The sequence below is a fragment of the Ranitomeya variabilis genome, chromosome 4 (assembly GCF_051348905.1).
Source record: "Ranitomeya variabilis isolate aRanVar5 chromosome 4, aRanVar5.hap1, whole genome shotgun sequence".
Lineage (NCBI taxonomy): Eukaryota > Metazoa > Chordata > Amphibia > Anura > Dendrobatidae > Ranitomeya > Ranitomeya variabilis.
In genome coordinates this window covers 751,228,729-751,252,299 of record NC_135235.1, presented here as the reverse complement: position 1 = coordinate 751,252,299, position 23,571 = coordinate 751,228,729, and the positions used below count along the sequence as shown (strand labels likewise).

At 48.2% G+C, this 23,571-nt stretch overlaps 1 protein-coding gene across 1 annotated transcript in view; it reads left to right on the top strand.

Annotated features, from left to right (window-relative positions):
- LOC143766774 (ABC-type organic anion transporter ABCA8-like) overlaps positions 1 to 23,571 on the top strand; it is a 158,366-nt gene that overhangs the window by 123,061 nt on the left and 11,734 nt on the right. Inside the window, exons 27-28 of the mRNA XM_077254726.1 lie at positions 3,123 to 3,236; positions 5,869 to 5,931. Of these exons, the coding sequence (XP_077110841.1) occupies positions 3,123 to 3,236; positions 5,869 to 5,931 (177 nt within the window). The remainder of the gene's footprint in view (positions 1 to 3,122; positions 3,237 to 5,868; positions 5,932 to 23,571) is intronic.

The following is a 23,571-nucleotide window of genomic DNA, read 5'->3' as shown; positions in this document are numbered from 1 at the left end:
ATGATCTGTGATGATCTGTGATGACCTGTGATGATTCTGTGATGACCTGTGATGATTCTGTGATGACCTGTGATGATTCTGTGATGACCTGTGACGACCTGTGATGATTCTGTGATGATCTGTGATGACCTGTGATGATCTGTGATGACCTATTATGGCCTGTGATGATTCTGTGATGACCTGTGATGATTCTGTGATGATCTGTGATGATCTGTGATGATCTGTGATGACCTGTGATGATTCTGTGATGACCTGTGATGATTCTGTGATGATCTGTGATGACCTATTATGGCCTGTGATGACCTGTGATGATTCTGTGATGACCTGTGATGATTCTGTGATGATCTGTGATGATCTGTGATGATCTGTGATGACCTGTGATGATTCTGTGATGACCTGTGATGATTCTGTGATGACCTATTATGGCCTGTGATGATTCTGTGATGACCTGTGATGATTCTGTGATGATCTGTGATGATCTGTGATGATCTGTGATGACCTGTGATGATTCTGTGATGACCTGTGATGATTCTGTGATGATCTGTGATGACCTATTATGGCCTGTGATGACCTGTGATGATTCTGTGATGACCTGTGATGATTCTGTGATGATCTGTGATGATCTGTGATGACCTGTGATGATTCTGTGATGACCTGTGATGATTCTGTGATGACCTGTGATGATTCTGTGATGATCTGTGATGACCTGTGATGATTCTGTGATGACCTGTGATGATTCTGTGATGACCTGTGATGATTCTGTGATGATCTGTGATGACCTGTGATGATCTGTGATGACCTGTGATGATTCTGTGATGACCTGTGATGATTCTGTGATGACCTGTGATGATCTGTGATGACCTGTGATGATTCTGTGATGACCTGTGATGATTCTGTGATGACCTGTGATGATTCTGTGATGACCTGTGACGACCTGTGATGATTCTGTGATGATCTGTGATGACCTGTGATGATCTGTGATGACCTATTATGGCCTGTGATGATTCTGTGATGACCTGTGATGATTCTGTGATGATCTGTGATGATCTGTGATGATCTGTGATGACCTGTGATGATTCTGTGATGACCTGTGATGATTCTGTGATGACCTGTGATGATTCTGTGATGATCTGTGATGACCTGTGATGATTCTGTGATGACCTGTGATGACCTGTGATGATCTGTGATGATCTGTGATGACCTGTGATGATTCTGTGATGATCTGTGATGACCTGTGATGATCTGTGATGACCTGTGATGATTCTGTGATGACCTGTGATGATTCTGTGATGATCTGTGATGACCTGTGATGATCTGTGATGACCTGTGATGATTCTGTGATGACCTGTGACGACCTGTGATGATTCTGTGATGATCTGTGATGACCTGTGATGATCTGTGATGACCTATTATGGCCTGTGATGACCTGTGATGATTCTGTGATGACCTGTGATGATTCTGTGATGATCTGTGATGATCTGTGATGATCTGTGATGACCTGTGATGATTCTGTGATGACCTGTGATGATTCTGTGATGACCTGTGATGATTCTGTGATGATCTGTGATGACCTGTGATGATTCTGTGATGACCTGTGATGATTCTGTGATGACCTGTGATGATCTGTGATGACCTGTGATGATCTGTGATGACCTGTGATGATTCTGTGATGACCTGTGATGATTCTGTGATGACCTATGATGATTCTGTGATGATCTGTGATGATTCTGTGATGATCAGTGATGACCTGTGATGATTCTGTGATGATCTGTGATGATTCTGTGATGATCAGTGATGACCTGTGATGATTCTGTGATGACCTGTGATGATTCTGTGATGACCTGTGATGATTCTGTGATGACCTGTGATGATTCTGTGATGATCTGTGATGATCTGTGATGACCTGTGATGACCTGTGATGATCTGTGATGATCTCTGATGACCTGTGATGATTCTGTGATGACCTGTGATGATTCTGTGATGACCTGTGATGACCTGTGACGACCTGTGATGATTCTGTGATGATCTGTGATGACCTGTGATGATTCTGTGATGACCTGTGATGATTCTGTGATGACCTGTGATGATTCTGTGATGACCTGTGATGATTCTGTGATGATCTGTGATGACCTGTGATGATCTGTGATGACCTGTGATGATTCTGTGATGACCTGTGATGATTCTGTGATGACCTGTGATGATTCTGTGATGACCTGTGATGATTCTGTGATGATCTGTGATGATCTGTGATGACCTGTGATGACCTGTGATGATCTGTGATGATCTGTGATGACCTGTGATGATTCTGTGATGACCTGTGATGATTCTGTGATGACCTGTGACGACCTGTGATGATTCTGTGATGATCTGTGACGACCTGTGATGATTCTGTGATGATCTGTGATGACCTGTGATGATCTGTGATGACCTGTGATGATCTGTGATGACCTGTGATGACCTGTGATGATCTGTGATGATCTGTGATGATCTGTGATGACCTGTGATGACCTGTGATGATCTGTGATGATCTGTGATGACCTGTGATGACCTGTGATGACCTGTGATGATTCTGTGATGATCTGTGATGATCTGTGATGACCTGTGATGAGCTGTGATGATCTGTGACGATCTGTGACGATCTGTGACGACCTGTGATGATCTGTGATGATCTGTGATGACCTGTGATGACCTGTGATGATTCTGTGATGATCTGTGATGACCTGTGATGATCTGTGATGATCTGTGATGAATCTGTGATGATCTGTGATGATCTGTGATGATCTGTGATGACCTGTGATGACCTGTGATGATCTGTGATGATTCTGTGATGATCTGTGATGTGATGATCTGTGATGATCTGTGATGATCTGTGATGACCTGTGATGACCTGTGATGATCTGTGATGATCTGTGATGACCTGTGATGATTCTGTGATGATCTGTGATGATCTGTGATGACCTGTGATGATCTGTGATGACCTGTGATGATTCTGTGATGATCTGTGATGACCTATGATGATCTGTGATGATCTGTGATGATTCTGTGATGATCTGTGATGATCTGTGATGACCTGTGATGATCTGTGATGATCTTTGATGTTACTCTCTGGTTTCTTCTTGCAGTTTGTATTCAATTCGCTGTACACTGGATTACATTTTAGTGGTTTCAGTGTCGTATACAATATCTGCCTCTTCTTAATTCCACACGGGAACCTGACCTCATTACTGACGTATCTGGTAAGAGCAGTATATAGTACTATCTGATCCCTATATAACACTATCTGACACCTATATAAGAGTACCTGACCTCTATATAACAGTATCTGACCTCTATATAACAGTGTCTGACCTCTATATAACAGTGACTGACCTCTATATAATAGTATGTGACTTCTATATAACAGTGTCTGACCTCTAAATAACAATATCTGACCTTTATATAACAGTATGTGACCTCTATATAACAGTACCTGACCTCTATATAACAGTGTCTGACCTCTATATAACAGGATCTGACCTCTATATAACACTATCTGACCTCTATTTAACAGTATCTGACCTCTATATAACAGTATCTGACCTCTATATAACAGTACCTGACCTCTATATAACAGTGTCTGACCTCTATATAACAGTATCTGACCTCTATATAACAGTACCTGACCTCTATATAACAGTGTCTGACCTCTATATAACACTATCTGACCTCTATATAACAGTGTCTGACCTCTATATAACAGTATCTGACCTCTATATAACAGTATCTGACCTCTGTATAACAGTGTCTGACCTGTATGTAACAGTATCTGACCTCTATATAACAGTATGTGACTTCTATATAACACTGTCTGACCTCTATATAACAGTGTCTGACCTCTATATAACAGTATCTGACCTCTATATAACAGTATGTGACTTCTATATAACAGTATCTGACCTCTATATAACAGTATCTGACCTCTATATAACAGTATCTGACCTCTATATAACCGTGTCTGACCTCTATATAACAATATCTGACCTTTATATAAGTTTCTGACCTCTATATAACAGTATCTGACCTTTATATAACAGTGTCTGACTTCTATATAACAACATCTGACCTTTATATAATAGTATGTGACCTCTATATAACAGTACCTGACCTCTATATAACAGGATCTGACCTCTATATAACAGTGTCTGACCTCTATATAACAGTGTCTGACCTCTATATAACAGTGTCTGACCTCTATATAACAGTATCTGACCTCTATATAACAGTATGTGACCTCTATATAACAGTACCTGACCTCTATATAACAGTATGTGACCTCTATATATCAGTATGTGACCTCTATATAACAGTACCTGACCTCTATATAACACTATCTGACCTCTATATAACAGTGTCTGACCTCTATATAACAGTATGTGACCTCTATATAACACTATCTGACCTCTATATAACAGGATCTGATCTTTATATAACAGTATCTGACCTCTATATAACAGTATCTGACCTCTGTATAACAGTATGTGACCTCTATATAACAGTATGTGACCTCTATATAACAGTATCTGACCTCTATATAACACTATCTGACCTCTATATAACACTATCTGACCTCTATATATAAACGGTATCTGACCTCTATGTAACAGTATCTGACCTTTATATAACAGTATCTGACCTCTATATAACAGTATGCGACCTCTATATAACAGTATGTGACCTCTATATAACAGTATGTGACCTCTATATAACAGTATCTGACCTCTATATAACACTATCTGACCTCTATATAACAGTATGTGACCTCTATATAACAGTACCTGACCTCTACATAACAGTATCTGACCTCTACATAACAGTATCTGACCTCTATATAACAGTGTCTGACCTCTATATAACACTATCTGACCTCTATATAACAGTATGTGACCTCTATATAACAGTACCTGACCTCTATATAACAGTATCTGACCTCTATATAACAGTATCTGACCTCTATATAACAGTATGTGACCTCTATATAACAGTATCTGACCTCTATATAACAGTATGTGACCTCTATATAACAGTACCTGACCTCTATATAACAGTATCTGACCTCTATATAACAGTATCTGACCTCTATATAACAGTACCTGACCTCTATATAACAGTATCTGACCTCTATATAACAGTATCTGACCTCTACATAACAGTATGTGACCTCTATATTGTCAGGAGACCTCCAGTTATTGTTAGCAGAACTCCGGTTATTGTCAGGAGACCTCACCTCCAGTTATTGTCAGGAGACCCTGGTTATTGTCAGGAGACCCCGGTTATTGTCAGGAGACCTCACCTCCAGTTATTGTCAGGAGACCTCAAGTTATTGTCAGGAGACCTCCGGTTATTATCAGGAGACCTCCGGTTATTGTCGGGAGACCTCCAGTTATTGTCAGGAGACCCCGGTTATTGTCAGGAGACCTCCAGTTATTGTCAGGAGACCTCCGGTTATTGTCAGGAGACCTCCGGTTATTGTCGGGAGACCTCCAGTTATTGTCAGGAGACCCCGGTTATTGTCAGGAGACCTCCAGTTATTGTCAGGAGACCTCTGGTTATTGTCAGGAGACCTCCAGATATTGTTAGACCTCTGGTTATTGTCAGGAGACCTCACCTCCAGTTATTGTTAGGAGACCTCCGGTTATTGTCAGGAGACCTCCAGTTATTGTTAGCAGAACTCCGGTTATTGTCAGGGGACCCGGTTATTGTCAGGAGACCCCGGTTATTGTCAGGAGACCCCAGTTATTGTCAGAAGACCCTGGTTATTGTCAGGAGACCTCTGGTTATTGTCAGGAGACCTCAGGTTATTGATTGTTTCCTTCTCTCTGGTTTCTGCAGATCTTTGGGTTCTTCCTCTTCCCCGATGAAGATGGGAATAATTTATACTTATATCTGATGATGGTAAGTATTAGAGGGACGGATTCATAGATTCTACATATGATGGTGGGAGCGGCACTAATCGCATTCTGCTACCTCCAGAGCTGCACTTCATCACTCACTGCTATATGGCTAAAACTTTGCAGTAATAAATTGTGGGAGATGTAGAGTTTTCATCAAGTGCTGAGTGATTAGTGAGTGCAGCTCTGGGGTATAATACAGGATGTAACTCAGGATCAGTAATGTAATGTATGTACACAGTGACTGCACCAGCAGAATAGTGAGTGCAGCTCTGGGGTATAATACAGGAGGTAACTCAGGATCAGTAATGTAATGTATGTACACAGTGACTGCACCAGCAGAATAGTGAGTGCAGCTCTGGGGTATAATGCAGGATGTAACTCAGGATCAGTAATGTAATGTATGTACACAGTGACTGCACCAGCAGAATAGTGAGTGCAGCTCTGGGGTATAATACAGGATGTAACTCAGGATTAGGCTGGAGACACACTGGTGCGAGATACGGCCGAGTCTCGCTGGTTAAAAGCAAGCTGTGGCGCCGGCACTCCAGAGCGGAGCTGTGCAGCTCCATGTATTGCTATGCAGCTGCACGCTCCGCTCCGGAGTGCAGGTGCCACAGCTTGCTTTTAACCAGCGAGACTCGGCCGTATCTCGCACCAGTGTGTCTCCGGCCTAAGTAATGTAATGTATGTACACAGTGACTGCACCAGCAGAATAGTGAGTGCAGCTCTGGGGTATAATACAGGATGTAACTCAGGATCAGTAATGTAATGTATGTACACAGTGACTGCACCAGCAGAATAGTGAGTGCAGCTCTGGGGTATAATACAGGATGTAACTCAGGATCAGTAATGTAATGTATGTACACAGTGACTGCACCAGCAGAATAGTGAGAGCAGCTCTGGAGTATAATAAAGGATGTAACTCAGGATCAGTAATGTAATGTATGTACACAGTGACTGCACCAGCAGAATAGTGAGTGCAGCTCTGGGGTATAATACAGGGTGTAACTCAGGATCAGTAATGTAATGTATGTACACAGTGACTGCGCCAGCAGAATAGTGAGCACAGCTCTGGGGTATAATACAGGATGTAACTCAGGATCAGTAATGTAATGTATGCACACAGTGACTGCACCAGCAGAATAGTGAGTGCAGCTCTGGGGTATAATACAGGATGTAACTCAGGATCAGTAATGTAATGTATGTACACAGTGACTGCACCAGCAGAATAGTGAGTGCAGCTCTGGAGTATAGTACAGGATGTAACTCAGGATCAGTAATGTAATGTATGTGCACAGTGACTGCTCCAGCAGAATAGTGGGTGCAGCTCTGCTCAGCTGCTGCTCACTGTGCTGATTGTGGGTGTGGTCGCTGCTGAACCTGCTGTGTGCTCCTGAGCTCCTGGGAACCACCACCTCTCCACCCGGGGACCTGCTCTCTCTCTTACCCAGGGAGTGAGTGGGTTTCCTGGGATGAATGAGGGGGCCAAGTCCCAGGCTTCTGCTTCCCGGACCAGGCTGGCGGGGGGCAGAAGGAACCAGCAACCAGCCTGCACATCAGAAGATTCGGGGGTGAGACGATCCACCAGGAGTCGCAGCAATGTGGCTCCTACTCCCCCCAGGTCTGCAGAGACCCAGAGAAGCCGCAAGGCTTCCATGGAGGAGAAGCCTGCTAGCGTGCAGGATGGCGGCCCTTCCGGAGGAAAGCTGAGTGCTCACGGAGGTGAGGCCGACCTCACTGAGGAGGGTTGGGCGCTGCAGAGACCCCGGGAGTCTGTGTCCACCTATGCCTCCCGGGTCATGAGCCACCTTCGTGAGTATGAAGAAGCAAGCAAGAGATTGAGAAGGCTCCGGGAGGAGCTGCGCTGCACAAGCGCAAAAGCTGCAGGCGCCTCCAGACCCAGGAAGACGCAATTCCAGGCGGAGGTAAAGAGGCTGAAGCATGAAATTAATGACCTGGAGGTAAGAAAAGCCTTTATCCAAGAAAAAAGTGGACCATTTAAAGAAAAATTGCAAAATGAAGACCGATTCAGAGAAATGGCTGATAACAGAGAGCAAAGGCAGATAGGGCTGCAGCCTGGGAGCCAGGTGGATGATGATGATGATGATGATAAGAAGGAGGATGACCAGCAGAAAGCCCCACCTGGCGGCCTGCTCAGTCACTCACAGGCCACGTGCAGCGAGCTCCCTGCTGGACAGGCGACAATGACATCTCGTCGCAGTTCTGCTGGCTCTGGGGAAGACAGTGACATCGACCAGGGAGGGGCACTAATGGCCGAGATCAAGCTCCTGGAGTCCCCAGTGTGCCTTCAGAACTTCCATCTTGGTGATGATTTGCCAGAGGAGGCACCTGGGGGCCAGAAAAAAAAGGTGAAGAAGATCAAACCTAAGCTGCAGGAAGCGGTAAGCTATGTGTATGCCCCCCTCCCTGTACCCCCCTGAGTCGGCTGCAGGGTCAGCTCGCTCTATAAGCCCCGTTGCCCAGCCCAGCCCGGGTTCTGCTGTGGATCCGGTGCAAAGGCGCGGGGAGACTACAAAGCAATGTAGTGAGGCGCAGAGCTCCGTTTCTGCTTGTAGTAGCGGGGACGTAGCAGCAGGTGCATAAGCCGAGAGGTTGGACAGTGAGGGCGGCCCGGCGGCGGGTGAAAAATCAGGCCACGATACTGTGGTGCTCTCCCCAGTGGGAGGGGGGAGCAGCCCGGTGTCAGGGGCAGCTCCGGTAGCCTCGGTGCCCCTGAATGCTGTTGCCGCTGATCACTTAGTTGAGAAGCGGCGGCAGTGTGAGGGGGTTACCGGGGCTGGGCGTTCCGGTCCTCCCACCAAAGTCCTGTTCTGTGTTGGCGCCGCTGGTCAACAAGATCCTGATGCTAAGGATCAGCGGTGCCTCACAACAGCGAAAGATCAGCAGCGCCTGGTAGCAACCATGAAGCAGCGGAAAATATCAACTGATGATGCGGAGGGCACACATAAAACCAGGGGTGAGGTCACCTCCAGTTCTGTGGAGGAGACTCAGCCCCTTGTGCCTGATGATGCGGAGGCCAAAATGTCACCCCCTGTTGTCACTGGTCCAGCAGGAGTGAATGTGGTGGTGGGTATGGATGAGGAAAACTCTTTGTCTAGTGGTGTGGTTGCTGGTTTGGTGGAGGGTGAGGAGGTTATGGAGGTGGGTAATGGTGATGCTGTTGGTGTGGATGTGGTCACTGGTCCGGTTGCCCCCCCGATTGTGGCAGCACCTATCAGGAGTAGTGTTGAGCATTCCGATACTGCAAGTATCGGGTATCGGCCGATACTTGCTGTATCGGAATTTCCGATACCGAGATCCGATACTTTTGTGGTATCGGGTATCGGGTATCGCAACAACATTAATGTAATAATGTGTAAAAAAGAGAATTAAAATAAAAAATATCGCTATACTCACCTGTCCGACGCAGCCGGGACCTCAGCGAGGGAACCGGCAGCGTTGTTTGTTTAAATTTCGCGCTTTTACTTGGTTACGTGAAGTCCCGGCTTGTGATTGGTCAGGGCGGCCATGTTGCCGGGACGCGGACCAATCACAGCAAGCCGTGACGAAATTACGTCACGGCTTGCTGTGATTGGTCCGCGTCCCGGCAACATGGCCGCCATTAACCAATCACAAGCCGTGACGTCACGGGAGGCTGGACATGCGCGTATTTTGAAAAGCGCGCGTGTCCAGCCTCCAGTGACGTCCCGGCAACATGGCCGCCATTAACCAATCACAAGCCGTGACGTCACGGGAGGCTGGACATGCGCGTATTTTGAAAAGCGCGCGTGTTCAGCCTCCAGTGACGTCCCGGTAACATGGCCGCCATTAACCAATCACAAGCCGGGACGTCACTGGAGGCTGGACACGCGCGCTTTTCAAAATACGCGCATGTCCAGCCTCCCGTGACGTCACGGCTTGTGATTGGTTAATGGCGGCCATGTTGCCGGGACGCGGACCAATCACAGCAAGCCGTGACGTAATTTCGTCACGGCTTACTGTGATTGGTCCGCGTCCCGGCAACATGGCCGCCCTGACCAATCACAAGCCGGGACCTCACGTAACCAAGTAAAAGCGCGAATTTTAAACAAACAACGCTGCCGGTTCCCTCGCTGAGGTCCCGGCTGCGTCGGACAGGTGAGTATAGCAATATTTTTTATTTTAATTCTTTCTTTTACACATTAATATGGTTCCCAGGGCCTGAAGGAGAGTTTCCTCTCCTTCAGACCCTGGGAACCATCAGGAATACCGTCCGATACCTGAGTCCCATTGACTTGTATTGGTATCGGGTATCGGTATCGGATTGGATCCGATACTTTGCCGGTATCGGCCGATACTTTCCAATACCGATACTTTCAAGTATCGGACGGTATCGCTCAACACTAATCAGGAGCTTTGCCGCTGTCACATAGGGCGTCCTCCTCGTCTCTGGGCTCTGGGGACGGCATGTTGCAACGGCGTCTCCTGGAGGCTCTAAAGAAGGGAGAGAGATCACTAATGGTAGAGGGTCGAGAGGTTGATCTATCCTTCTGGATAGAGAGGCATGGCCTCGGGGCCTTCCGAGAGCAAAGAGGGGGGGATACAGTGTGGTCCCTCCCAACAGCCGGGCCGGGTAGTGTGCGTAGGAATGTGGTCCGTCTTCGGTGGAGGGGCAGTGATGCATGTCCTCCAAGGTCAAAGGTTGTGGAGCTCCTGCTGAGGATGGGCTTCAAGGCGATTGACATCTACGCCTTGATACATCCTTATTCCACACCTGAGTTTGATGTCAGCTTTGTTCGGCCGGAGGGGCTTGAACTTTTCTGGTCGAACTATGAGTTGGCAAAAAATGAGCCCGGCTGGCGAGACTTTGCCGTTCAGGCGGTGTCTCGCCAAAATCAAGTCAAGAAAGTGACCGTGATGACATGTAACGAGTCGCTTTCTTGTTATGACATCATGACGTGGCTTGGCCGGTATGGAGAGGTAGTGGAGATGCCAAAGAAAAACCGTGACGAGTTTGGTATCTGGTCAGGGGCCTGGACATTTATGGTAAAACTTAAGCGTTCAGGTGGTACGGTTGCCCACATACCATCATCTGCCTTCCTGGGTAGGGATCGTATCCTGGTCTTCTACCAGGGGCAACCGAAGCTCTGTAACAGGTGCGGCGACCCCACACACTTCAGCGCAAACTGCACTGTGCAGAAGTGTGCATTGTGTGGGGATGTCGGCCATCTTGCTGCATTTTGTGTGGAGATTAGGTGCCACCTGTGTGGTGAGTTAGGTCACCCATTCAGCCGTTGTCCTCGCTCCTTTGCTAACGCAGTCGTGACCCCGGTGGGAGAAAGCCTTGAGGCTGATTCTGCTGGGGAAGGGACTAGCAAGGGTGAGGGAGCTGAGGGGCCAAGGAAGAAAAGCAATAAAAAGACGCCTGCCCAGCTAAGGCGTCTAGACAAGCGCAGACAGGATAGGGAGCTGGGCGAGCCTCGGGCTACTGGGGCGGCCCCTGTCCTGGATGCCAGTTTTGCTGCTGAGGCCCCAAGGGATGATGAGTTGGATGAGGAGGTCAGGAGGATCCACAGGGAGGAGAGTGCCACTGCCTCAGAGTCCTCCCATTATGAAAGTATGGATGAGGATAATAGGCAGTGGCTAGAGGACAAGCGTAAGCTCGGCACCAAAAAGAAGAGAAAGAAGGGAGGAAAAAAATCTTCTCTCACTCTGACCAAGGTACCTAAGGAAGGAAAAACCGACTCCCCTCTGGTTGGTCTTTCTAACCGGTTCCAAGCCCTTGAAAACATCTCTTCCTCTGAGGAGGAAGCTGAGGGTGAGGTTCTGGCTTCGGCGGGGCTCACAGGGGGCGCCGAGTCTCCTCCTTCTGGGAGCATAAGATCTTTGGAGGGAGGGACTGGCCCAGAGTCCGGAGACGAGGACGAAAAAAATAAAAAACGCGTGGAAATGGATACCTCCATGTCATTAAAGAGGGGGAAGGATTCCTCCTCTGAGGCAACGGATAAGGGGAGTGGGAAAAAGAAAGCCATCTAACTCAATCACCAATGATGGCGGAACCCACTCCGTTGACGCTGGCGTCCATTAATGTCGCCAGCTTAAAGTCAAATACAGCTAGATTTGCGTCCTTTGATTTTCTCAGTCGGGTTGAAGCTGACATTTTCTTTTTGCAAGAGACCAGGCTGCCAAACATGGCAGATGTGTTTAAAGCTTAGAGGGAGTGGAGACTCGGGCCCTCCTATTGGTCTCTTGCGGCCGAGCCGTATAGCGGAGTGGCGGTCCTTTTTACCGCACCGGTGGAATGCCGACGGGTTATTGAGTTAGAAATGGGGAGGTGCCTGATCTTAGATGTCCTCATGAAGGGACAAGAGCTCCGGCTCATTAACATCTATGGTCCCCAATCTAAGTGGGACCGGAAGTGTCTCTTTATGAGGATCAAGCCCTACCTTTTTACAAGTCGGCAGGTTGTCTTTGGAGGGGACTTCAATGCTGTCACGAGGCCCCGAGATAGAGGAGGTTCCAGAGACAAGCTGACTTATGATAGCGTCGCCCTTAATAGTATAGCTAGTGAGGCTCGCCTGGTGGATGTCCACATTCGGCACACCCCAGGCCACGAGGGGTTCACCTATCATAGAGGTAACTGTAGGTCCAAAATAGATAGGTTTTATTTAAAGGAGGAAGCTGTCTCTTCAGCAGTGTCTGTTGTTGAGGTGGAGTTCTCCGACCACTGTTTAATTTTGTTTTCTCTGAATGTTACAGAGAATCTCCGGATGGGAAGAGGCTTTTGGAGGCTCAATTTGTCTCTCTTGGAAGAAGCGGAGATAAGACAGTCCTTTGAGGATTTTCTTCAGAGCCAGGTACCCTTACTGGATCTTTGTAGTAGTAGGTCAGAGTGGTGGGAGATGTTCAAGGAAAGGGTGGCGAGATTCTTCCGCCAGCTCTCGAGCCTCAGGAGTCTGAGCAGGTACCGCCTGTATCAGGGTCTGAGGAGGAAACTCGAGCATCTTGTCTCAACTGGAGGTAGCCGCGAGGAGATCTCCAGAGTGAAATCTTTGCTTATGAGGTGTCAGTACGATAGACACGCATCTTTGGTTTTTGAGAGGGATTACGGGAAGTACCGCTCGCCCGACCCTTACAGAAACTGCAAGATGTCAGTGAATAGTAAAGTGGTTACAGGACTGGTCGACACTACGGGGTCCTTGAGGCGTTCTAGATCAGGGATCCTGGAGGTTGTCAGATCCTTCTACTCGCACCTCTTGGGGCAGAGGGATCTTGATTGGGATGAGATGTCGGCTTTCCTGGCAGAAGCTGTCCCCGAACCAGGGGTAGACCCCTCTCTTGACGTTTTGACAGAAATGATCAGGGAAGAGGAAGTTCAGTTGGCGATTGAAGGGCTTGCCCCCAAAAAATCGCCTGGTCCAGATGGCTTAACATCTGAATTCTATAAGACCTTTAAGGACGTTTTGGTTCCCCTATTGACTGAGTTATTCAATGAGTGTCTTTTCTCGGGCACTCTGCCGAAGTCAATGAGGAGGTCTGCTCTGATCATCTTGTCAAAGGGTAAGGACCCATCTTGCATTGAGAATTGGCGTCCCATAGCGCTTCTCAATGCAGACAGGAAGGTTCTGGCAAAGGTGCCGTTTAATCGGCTGGTGAAATTTGCACCCCGACTCCTTTCGGGGGCCCAGCATTGCTCTGTTCCAGGCCGCAGCACATTTAGTGCTGTGCTCTGTGTCCGAGAGGCAGTGGAGCAGGGTAGGGCTGGTCACTGGAAGGGGTACATGCTGTCACTGGACCAGGCAAAAGCGTTTGATCGGGTTAATCACGAGTACCTCTGGTCCGTCCTTCTGAGATATGGCCTGCCGGGGGGGTTTGTTGATTGGCTTAAGACCTTGTACAGTGGGGCAGAGAGTTTCCCGCTTGTGAATGGTTGGATTGGCAGCTCTTTTGAGGTTGGGTCCGGTGTTCGCCAGGGTTGTCCCTTGAGACCACTGCTGTACGTGTTTGCTATTGACCCTCTTCTTAGGAGGGTGGAGCGTGGACCGTTGGCCGGGATCGGGATGGATCAGGCAGCACCGGAAGCCACTCTGAGGGTGGTGGCGTATGCCGATGATGTCACTGTGTTTGCTTCCTCTCACGCATGAGGAGGCAGGGTGGCTTATGTCAGAGGTAGATCGCTACTCGGAGGCATCCGGGTCCAAGATCAACCGGGATAAGTGTGAGAGTCTCTGGCTGGGAGGAGGAGATCCTGGTTTTGAGCTCCCGGACACCCTTCCAGGACCCAAAGTCTCTGCAAAAGTCCTTGGCATCGAATTTGGCCAGGGGGATTACCCCAAACAAAATTGGGACAGCAGGCTAGAGATCGCCACTCAGAAGGTGAACCAATGGAAGGGTTGGTCTTTGACCCTAAGGGAAAGGGTAAACCTGATCAAAACTTACCTGCTCCCTTTACTGATTTATCTGGGCAGTGTATGCATCTTGCCGGAATCTCTCTGGACTCGGGTCTACAGTTTGTTCTTCCAACTGTTATGGGGAAATAGACTGAACCTGGTCAAGAGGGAGGCTACTTACCGTACGAGGAGACTAGGAGGGTTGGGTATGGTCAACCCTGTGGTATTCCTTTTGGATACCTTCATTAAGATCAATATCGCAAACCTCTGGAAAGAGAGGGCTCCTCCGTGGGTATTCTCCTGTAGGGGATGGTTTCAGCCTTTCTTTCAGGATTGGGAGACAGGAGGGCAAGTGAAGGATCTTCGCACACCGCATGGACATCTTCCGGCTTACGCTACCTTGGTTCTGAAGGTAATTCGTCGGTGGGGTCTGGGGATGTGGGAGATCAGGACTCTGCCAAGGAAACTACTTGACAGTAGGGTTCTGTTGACCCATTTCCAGAGGCCTCTGGTGCTCAGGGACTGCCCAAGTCGGGATCTTGGGGTGGGTTTGCATCTTTTGAATTCTATTAGGATCCCCTCAAAGTTTTGGGACTTGGCTTGGCGCTGCTTCCATGGGAAACTGTGTGTGAGGGACAATCTGAAGTGTAGGAGCTCTGAGGACAGGAATTGTCCTCGGGAGCATTGTGGTACCTTGCTGGAAAGCATGGACCACTTCCTGCTTCATTGTCCCTTCAACACAGAGGTGTACAACAGGGTGGGCGCCTTCATTGGCTGGTCTTGGCTGGCCGGTCTCTCCTATGCGGAATGGGCCTATGGAGCATTCGGAGACCTGGGTGGTCGGGACCGCTGCACCTTATTTCTAGTTAGCGCAGTGGTTAGGTATCACACGTGGAACGCACGGTGCTTAGTATTGACGCAACGAAAAATCCTCCCAGTGGACGATGTGTTTAGGACCATACTCGGTGACCTGGTGAAGGTGCGCTCTCTGGAGTATGGGAGACTGGGCGCACGGAGGGCCGCGCTCCTCTGGAGGGGCTTTTCTTTTAGTGTGCCCTAGTCTGGTCATCTCCTTTCCTGGTGGTGGGCTGCTGCTGACACTGTAGATTTTTGTTTTGTTTGATCATTATACAGTGATGTAGGGCTGCAGGCGCCGAACTTGGGCTTCGTGTTTTGTAATTATTGTGGTGTGTGCTGCTGTATATATTGTATATATTGTATATGGGGATATAGATTTGGGTGTAGGTCTTAGGTTGGGTGGTGGGAAAGGGGGGGAGGTGGGTTTATCTTGTGGGACTATGGGACACTGGGTTGTTTGGGGGAAAACTGGCACTGCCTGATCTGGCCTATGGACGTTGGACATGGACTGAGGCATGAGACGCAGGACCAGCTCTCAGGTCAGTGCGGGGGGTTGGGAATGGAGGATAGCTTGTAGTATTGTATATATTTGTAGTTATTTTATTTAAAACTAAAAAAAAAAAAAAAAAAAAAAAAAAAAAAAGTTCATGTATATAGTCTGTTTGCCATTGTTTATTTTGTTTGTTATTATTTTGTTTGGTGACCGGACCTGAAAATCAAAGTAGTTATTGTTCTGTATATACTGTATAATATGTGGGAGAGGAGAGAATGAGCGGCTGGACCAGTGTTCAGTATACTGATTATTTTCTGGCTAATATTTTTGTTATGTTTTCTGCTATTATTGTTGTTATGTTTTTCATTTTTATAATAAAAGATCTACAGGATGTAACTCAGGATCAGTAATGTAATGTATGTACACAGTGACTGCACCAGCAGAATAGTGAGTGCAGCTCTGGAGTGTAATACAGGAGGTAATTCAGGATCAGTAATGTCATGTATGTGCACAGTGACTGCACCAGCAGAATAGTGAGTGCAGCTCTGGGGTATAATACAGGATGTAACTCAGGATCAGTAATGGAATGTATGTACACAGTGACTGCACCAGCAGAACAGTGAGTGCAGCTCTGGAGTATAATACAGGATGTAACTCAGGATCAGTAATGTAATGTATGTACACAGTGACTGCACCAGCAGAATAGTGAGTGCAGCTCTGGAGTGTAATACAGGAGGTAATTCAGGATCAGTAATGTCATGTATGTGCACAGTGACTGCACCAGCAGAATAGTGAGTGCAGCTCTGGAGTATAATACAGGATGTATTGGAAGTGCATTTGAACAGCAAGGTGGCTTGTTGTTGAAGGGAAAGAGAAAAAAAAAACTATAAATCTTCAGCATAGCGAGTGTGAGCGAGCTGAGTGTGACCTGAGCGTAAGTGTGGACGGCGGTAAGTGTGACTTGTGATTCAGTGACTTTGGAATCAGGGCGTTTCCAAGGGAGGAATTGCGGTCTGTTTTTAATTAATACTTGTATTTATTTTTTATTTAACGTTTCTGTGTGGTGCAATCCCCATTAGGAAATGTGCTCCACTATTGTTAATGCCATCCAGTGCACATCTTGCCACATGTATGCAGTCCTTGATCAGCCGGTCGAGGGTGCACACTGCTGTGCGAGATGTGAGCACGTTGTGCATTTGGAATCCCAGATTCTGGATCTAAATGTGCAGCTGGCAACACTGAGATCCATAGACAATATGGAGAGGAGTCTTCTGCTCACTGAGCAGACGCTCAATGGGATAGATGAGGAGGGGGATGGTAGGATGGAGCCGCAGGACAGTGAAGTAGGTAGCTGGGTGACATTCAGAAAGCGGGGTAGAGGGAAGAGTGCCAGGGAGGCTAGTCCTGATCTTTCACACCCCAATAAGTTTGCTAAGTTGGCAGATGAGGGGGGTGCCAGTACAGGGGTAGCACTGCTGCAGCCAGGCATGTCCTCTGAAAGCCGGAGGAGTGACTGCTCCAGTAAGGAGGGAAATAGGAGAGCAGGACAGGCCAGACAGGTACTGGTAGTGGGGGACTCAATTATTAGGGGAACAGATAGGGCAATCTGTCACAAAGACAGGGATCGTCGGACGGTGTGCTGCCTACCTGGCGCTCGAGTCCGACACATCGCTGATCGGGTGGACGGATTACTGGGAGGGGCTGGTGAGGACCCAGCGGTCATTGTGCACATTGGCACAAATGACAAAGTTAGAGGTAGGTGGAAGGTCCTTAAAGATGATTTCAGGGAATTAGGCTGCAAGCTGAAAGCAAGGACCTCCAACGTGGTATTTTCCGAAATACTGCCTGTACCACGTGCCACGCCAGAGAGGCAACGGGAGATTAGGGAGGTTAATAAGTGGCTCAAGAATTGGTGTAGGAAGGAGGGGTTTGGGTTCCTGCAGAACTGGGCCGACTTCTCAGTTGGCTACAGGCTCTACGCTAGGGACGGGCTGCACCTCAATGGGGAAGGTGCAGCTGTGCTGGGGGAGAAAATGGCTAGAAGGTTGGAGGAGTGTTTAAACTAGGGATTGGGGGGGAGGGTATTCATTTTATAGGAGGGGAAGATAGTTCAGATAGAGACCTGGGCACAAATAAGGAAGTTGGGGGTGGCGGTGGCATGGGGGGTGGGGTTAGAACAGTTAGTAATTTAAGAAAGAATAGAGGTACAGAGAGTAACATCAAGTGCATGTATACTAATGCCAGAAGCCTCGCCAACTAGATGGATGAATTAGAACTAATGTTGTTGGAGCATAATTATGACATGGTGGGGATATCTGAGACGTGGCTGGATGAGAGCCATGACTGGGCTGTTAACTTGCAGGGCTATAGCCTGTTCAGAAATGACCGTACAGATAAGCGAGGGGGTGGGGTGTGTCTGTATGTAAAATCGACCTTAAAACCCATCCTGCGTGATAATATAAGTGAATCTAATGAAAATATAGAGTCCCTGTGGGTGGAGATAAGGGGAGGGGGAAAAAATAATAAATTACTGATAGGGGTTTGTTATAAATCTCCAAAAATAATGGAAGCAATGGAGAATATCCTCGTAAAGCAAATAGATGAAGCTGCGACTCAAGGGGAAGTCATTATTATGGGGGACTTCAACTACCCTAAAATAGATTGGGGAACAGAAACCTGCAGTTCCAGTAAAGGTAATCGGTTTTTGACAACTATGAGAGACAATTACCTTTCACAACTGGTTCAGGACCCAACAAGGAGGGGGGCACTGCTAGACCTAATATTAACCAACAGGCCAGACCGCATATCAAATATAAGGGTTGGGGGTCACTTGGGGAATAGTGATCACAAAATAATAAGTTTTCATGTCTCCTTTAATAAGATGTGTAGTAGGGGGGTGACAAGGACACTAAACTTCAGGAGGGCAAATTTCCAACGGATGAGAGAGGATCTTGGTGCAATTAACTGGGACGATATCCTGAGACATAAAAGTACACAAAGAAAATGGGAGACGTTTATTAGCATCCTGGATAGGACCTGTGCACAGTATATACCGTATGGGAATAAACATACTAGAAATAGGAGGAAACCAATATGGCTAAATAGAGCTGTAAGGGGCGCAATAAGGGACAAAAAGAAAGAATATAGAGAATTAAAGGAAGTAGGCAGTGATGAGGCATTAAATACAGAAAATTAAATAAATTCTGTAAAAAGCAAATCAAGGCAGCAAAGATTGAGACAGAGAGACTCATTGCCAGAGAGAGCAAAAATAATCCCAAAATATTCTTTAACTACATAAATAGTAAGAAACTAAAAAATGATAGTGTTGGCCCCCTTAAAAATAGTCTGGGTGAAATGGTGGATGAGGATGAGGAAAAAGCCAATATGCTAAATGACTTTTTTTCATCAGTATTTACACAAGAAAATCCCATGGCAGCCAATATGACTAGTGATAAAAATTCCCAATTAAAGGTTACCTGCTTAACCCAGCAGGAAGTACAGCGGCGTCTAAAAATAACTAAAATTGATAAATCTCCAGGCCCGGATGGGATACACCCCCGAGTACTGCAGGAACTAAGTACAGTCATTGATAGACCATTATTTTTAATCTTTAAAGACTCCATAATAACAGGGTCTGTACCACAGGACTGGCGTATAGCAAATGTGGTGCCAATATTCAAAAAGGGGACAAAAACTGAACTCAGAAATTATAGGCCAGTAAGCTTAACCTCTACTGTGGGTAAAATCCTGGAGGGCATTCTAAGGGATGCTATACTGGAGTATCTGAAGAGGAATAACCTCATGACCCAGTATCAGCACGGGTTTACTAGGGACCGGTCATGTCAGACTAATTTGTTCAGCTTCTATGAAGAGGTAAGTTCCGGACTGGACCAAGGGAACCCAGTACATGTAGTGTATATGGACTTTTCAAAAGCTTTTGATACGGTGCCACACAAAAGGTTGTTACATAAAATGAGAGTAATGGGGATAGGGGAAAATATGTGTAAGTGGGTTGAGAGCTGGCTCAGGGATAGGAAACAAAGGGTGGTTATTAATGGAGCACACTCGGACTGGGTCGCGGTTAGCAGTGGGGTACCACAGGGGTCAGTATTGGGCCCTCTTCTTTTTAACATATTTATTAATGACCTTGTAGGGGGCATTCAGAGTAGAATTTCAATATTTGCAGATGACACTAAACTCTGCAGGGTAATCAATACAGAGGAGGACAATTTTATATTACAGGATGATTTATGTAAACTAGAAGCTTGGGCTGATAAATGGCAAATGAGCTTTAATGGGGATAAATGTAAAGTCATGCACTTGGGTAGAAGTAATAAGATGTATAACTATGTGCTTAATTCTAAAACTCTAGGCAAAACAGTCAATGAAAAAGACCTGGGTGTATGGGTGGATGACAAACTCATATTCAGTGGCCAGTGTCAGGCAGCTGCTACAAAGGCAAATAAAATAACGGGATGCATTAAAAGAGGCATAGATGCTCATGAGGAGAACATAATTTTACCTCTATACAAGTCACTAGTTCGACCACACTTAGAATACTGTGCACAGTTCTGGTCTCCGGTGTATAAGAAAGACATAGCTGAACTGGAGCGGGTGCAGAGAAGAGCGACCAAGGTTATTAGAGGACTGGGGGGTCTGCCATACCAAGATAGGTTATTACACTTGGGGCTATTTAGTTTGGAAAAACGAAGGCTAAGGGGTGATCTTATGTTAATGTATAAATATATGAGGGGACAGTACAAAGACCTTTCTGATGATCTTTTTAATCATAGACCTGAGACAGGGACAAGGGGGCATCCTCTACGTCTGGAGGAAAGAAGGTTTAAGCATAATAACAGACGCGGATTCTTTACTGTAAGAGCAGTGAGACTATGGAACTCTCTGCCGTATGATGTTGTAATGAGTGATTCATTAATTAAATTTAAGAGGGGACTGGATACCTTTCTGGAAAAGTATAATGTTACAGGGTATATACACTAGATTCCTTGATAAGGCGTTGATCCAGGGAACTAGTCTGATTGCCGTATGTGGGGTCGGGAAGGAATTTTTTTCCCCATGGTGGAGCTTACTCTTACCACATGGGGTTTTTTTGCCTTCCCCTGGATCAATATGTTAGGGCATGTTAGGTTAGGCTATGGGTTGAACTAGATGGACTTAAAGTCTTCCTTCAACCTTAATAACTATGTATCTATGTAACTCAGGATCAGTAATGTAATGTATGTACACAGTGACTGCACCAGCAGAATAGTGAGTGCAGCTCTGGGGTATAATACAGGATGTAACTCAGGATCAGTAATGTAATGTATGTACACAGTGACTGCACCAGCAGAAAAGTGAGTGCAGCTCTGGAGTACAATACAGGATGTAACTCAGGATCAGTAATGTAATGTATGTACACAGTGACTGCACCAGCAGAATAGTGAGTGCAGCTCTGGGGTGTAATACAGGATGTAACTCAGGATCAGTAATGTAATGTATGTACACAGTGACTGCACCAGCAAAATAGTGCAGCTCTGGGGTGTAATACACGATGTAACTCAGGATCAGTAATGTAATGTATGTACACAGTGACTGCACAGCAGGAAGAGGTGGAGCCTGCTTGCCGTGTGCTCTGTGTGCTGCATAGAGAGAGCTCCTGGGAAGGGAGGTAAACTTTTTCATCCAGGACTTTTTTGTCTGCCCCCTTCCCAGGAAAGAAGGCTCATTTTGGGACTGGCCTCCGGGGCTGGGCCCCCGGCTCCCGCCTCCCGGTCCAAGCCGGCGGGGGGTGGGAGGACTCCAACTCCGGCTAGGGCCACAAGATCTGGCCAAGGATCAGGCAAGGGATCCAGTATGAAGACCCGTAGGACCCCTGAGGCCGCGGCGGCTCCTTCCCCCGGAGGTAGGCCGAGTACGAGCAGGGGTGCTGCAGCGGTGCCCCTTGGTTGGGGTACTAAGGCGGCTAGAGAATCCGCCGTGGGCTATGGTTCACGCATCCATGCGCACCTCTGCGAGTATGAGGACGCCTCAAGGAAGCTAAAATCCCTCTGGGGGGAGTTGAGGGTAGCTAAGGACAGGTCTGACAGGGCCTCCGGCAATAGGAAGGCCGAGCTATCCGCCGCGGTCAAGAAGATCAAACAATCCATACAAGACCTGGAAAGCCGGAGGTGTGAGATCCTGGATGGCAGCGGGCCCTTCCGTGAAAAGCTGGAGAACGATGACCGGTTCAGAGCCATGACCGGTGGGGCTCCGGAGGGGTCACGGAGCTCCGGCCAGGTGGTGGAGGAGGATGATGAGGAATGCGAGGAGGAGGTCGCGCCCTACCCACCGCCTGGTGGCCTGGTAAGAGATCTCCAGGCGTCGCATAGCGGGATAGCCCCCGAGCAGGTGGCTCTCCCGTCAGATTCTGGCCCTTCAGGGGACAGCGGGAGCGAGGGGGAGGATGAGGATGGTGGTAGTAGCAGCGAGGGGGGCTGCCTCGTCATGCAGCAGATCCGGCAGATCGAGTCCCCGGTCCGTTTTAACCAGCTGAGGTTCGGGGATGAGATCTGTGAGGACGAGGCAACCAGGAGGGGGATGAAGAGAAAGGCAAAGAAAAGTAAGAAGAAAACATCTACTGTGGAGAAATATGTGTATGTCCCCCTCTCTGGGGCCCCCCGATCCCGCTGTGCGGCACCCGCTACCCACCCCGGCTCGGACTCTGTTGTGGGTCCGCAGCGGGGGAGCGGGGAGATTACAGGCCATGACACGCAGGGCGCTGCCTCTGTTTGTGGTAACGGAGGGGGTAGTGATGTGTCTGATATGGAGCATGGTGTGGAATGTGGCCCAGCGGTGGGCAAGAGAGTGGCAGCCGGGACCGCATCTCCGGCGGTGAGCGCTGGGGTGTCCGGGTCCCCCACTTACGGATCCGCTAAATCTGGATCGCTTCTGGGGTCCCAGGCACCTAGTAAAGTAAAGGGGGAGGGGCCTGCGGCTTCGGCATTACAGGCTCATAAAAAGAAAATGGTGGGGCCTCCCCTGGCGGGGTCTGCGGTGAAGTCGGGGTCTCCTGCATTGGGGGCACCGCCGCTGGTGGATGATGAGGGGGAGTGGCCTAGCCTGGGGCCAGCCGCTGGAGTTGCTGTGGCCAGGCTGTTTGTGGCCCAGGGTGTGGTGGTGGGGGGTGCTGTGCCTCAGGGGACTGGTACCGCTGGGGGGATTCCTGGGGGTGGATCCAGCTCTGGGTCGGCTCTGGGGGTCCCGCTGCGGCCGGTCTCAGGGGGCGTGGCCTCCTCGGCACCCGCTGCCCATGTAGGAGCAGCTTTGGAAAGCTCTGCTGTGCGGCTGAAGGCTGGGGGCGTGGCTTCCCAAAGAAAAGAAAAAAAAAGGTCTTAGCCAGCAATGGAGCAGGGACTGCAGCAGATAGCAGCAAGGGCGCCTGCCTGGTGGGGTCCCCTGAGTCTGGGGGCTTACCTGTGGTGGGGGCTCCGGTGACAAGGCAGGATGGAGCTGGAGGCGGGTCTGCTCCTGGCTTCCTACCTGCCAGTGAGGGAGGAGACTCTGTGCCTGCTATGGTGGAAAGTCACGCTGTGCTGCATAAGTCCTATGGCAGCAGGACTCTTAAAGAGACAGCAGCGCTGTGTGTGTCAAGCCCCCCAGCAGGGAAGATGCCACCAGTAGGTGGCGGTAGCAGTGAACCTGGAAATACCCAAAAGGTGAGGCAAAATAAGACTGACCCCAGTGTGCATGTGAGTGAGAGTGGGGTGACTGATGGAGTGGATGAGGAGGGTGCGGGTATGGAAGTGTCTATGGTTGAGGATACGAGTGGCAGTGCGTCTAAGGTGGCAAGTGTGAGTACGGTGTCTGATGGTAGTGGGAGAAGGGGGGAGGGGGCCGGTCCATCTGCCTCCCCAGCCACAGGTTCTCGGAGTTATTCAGGGGT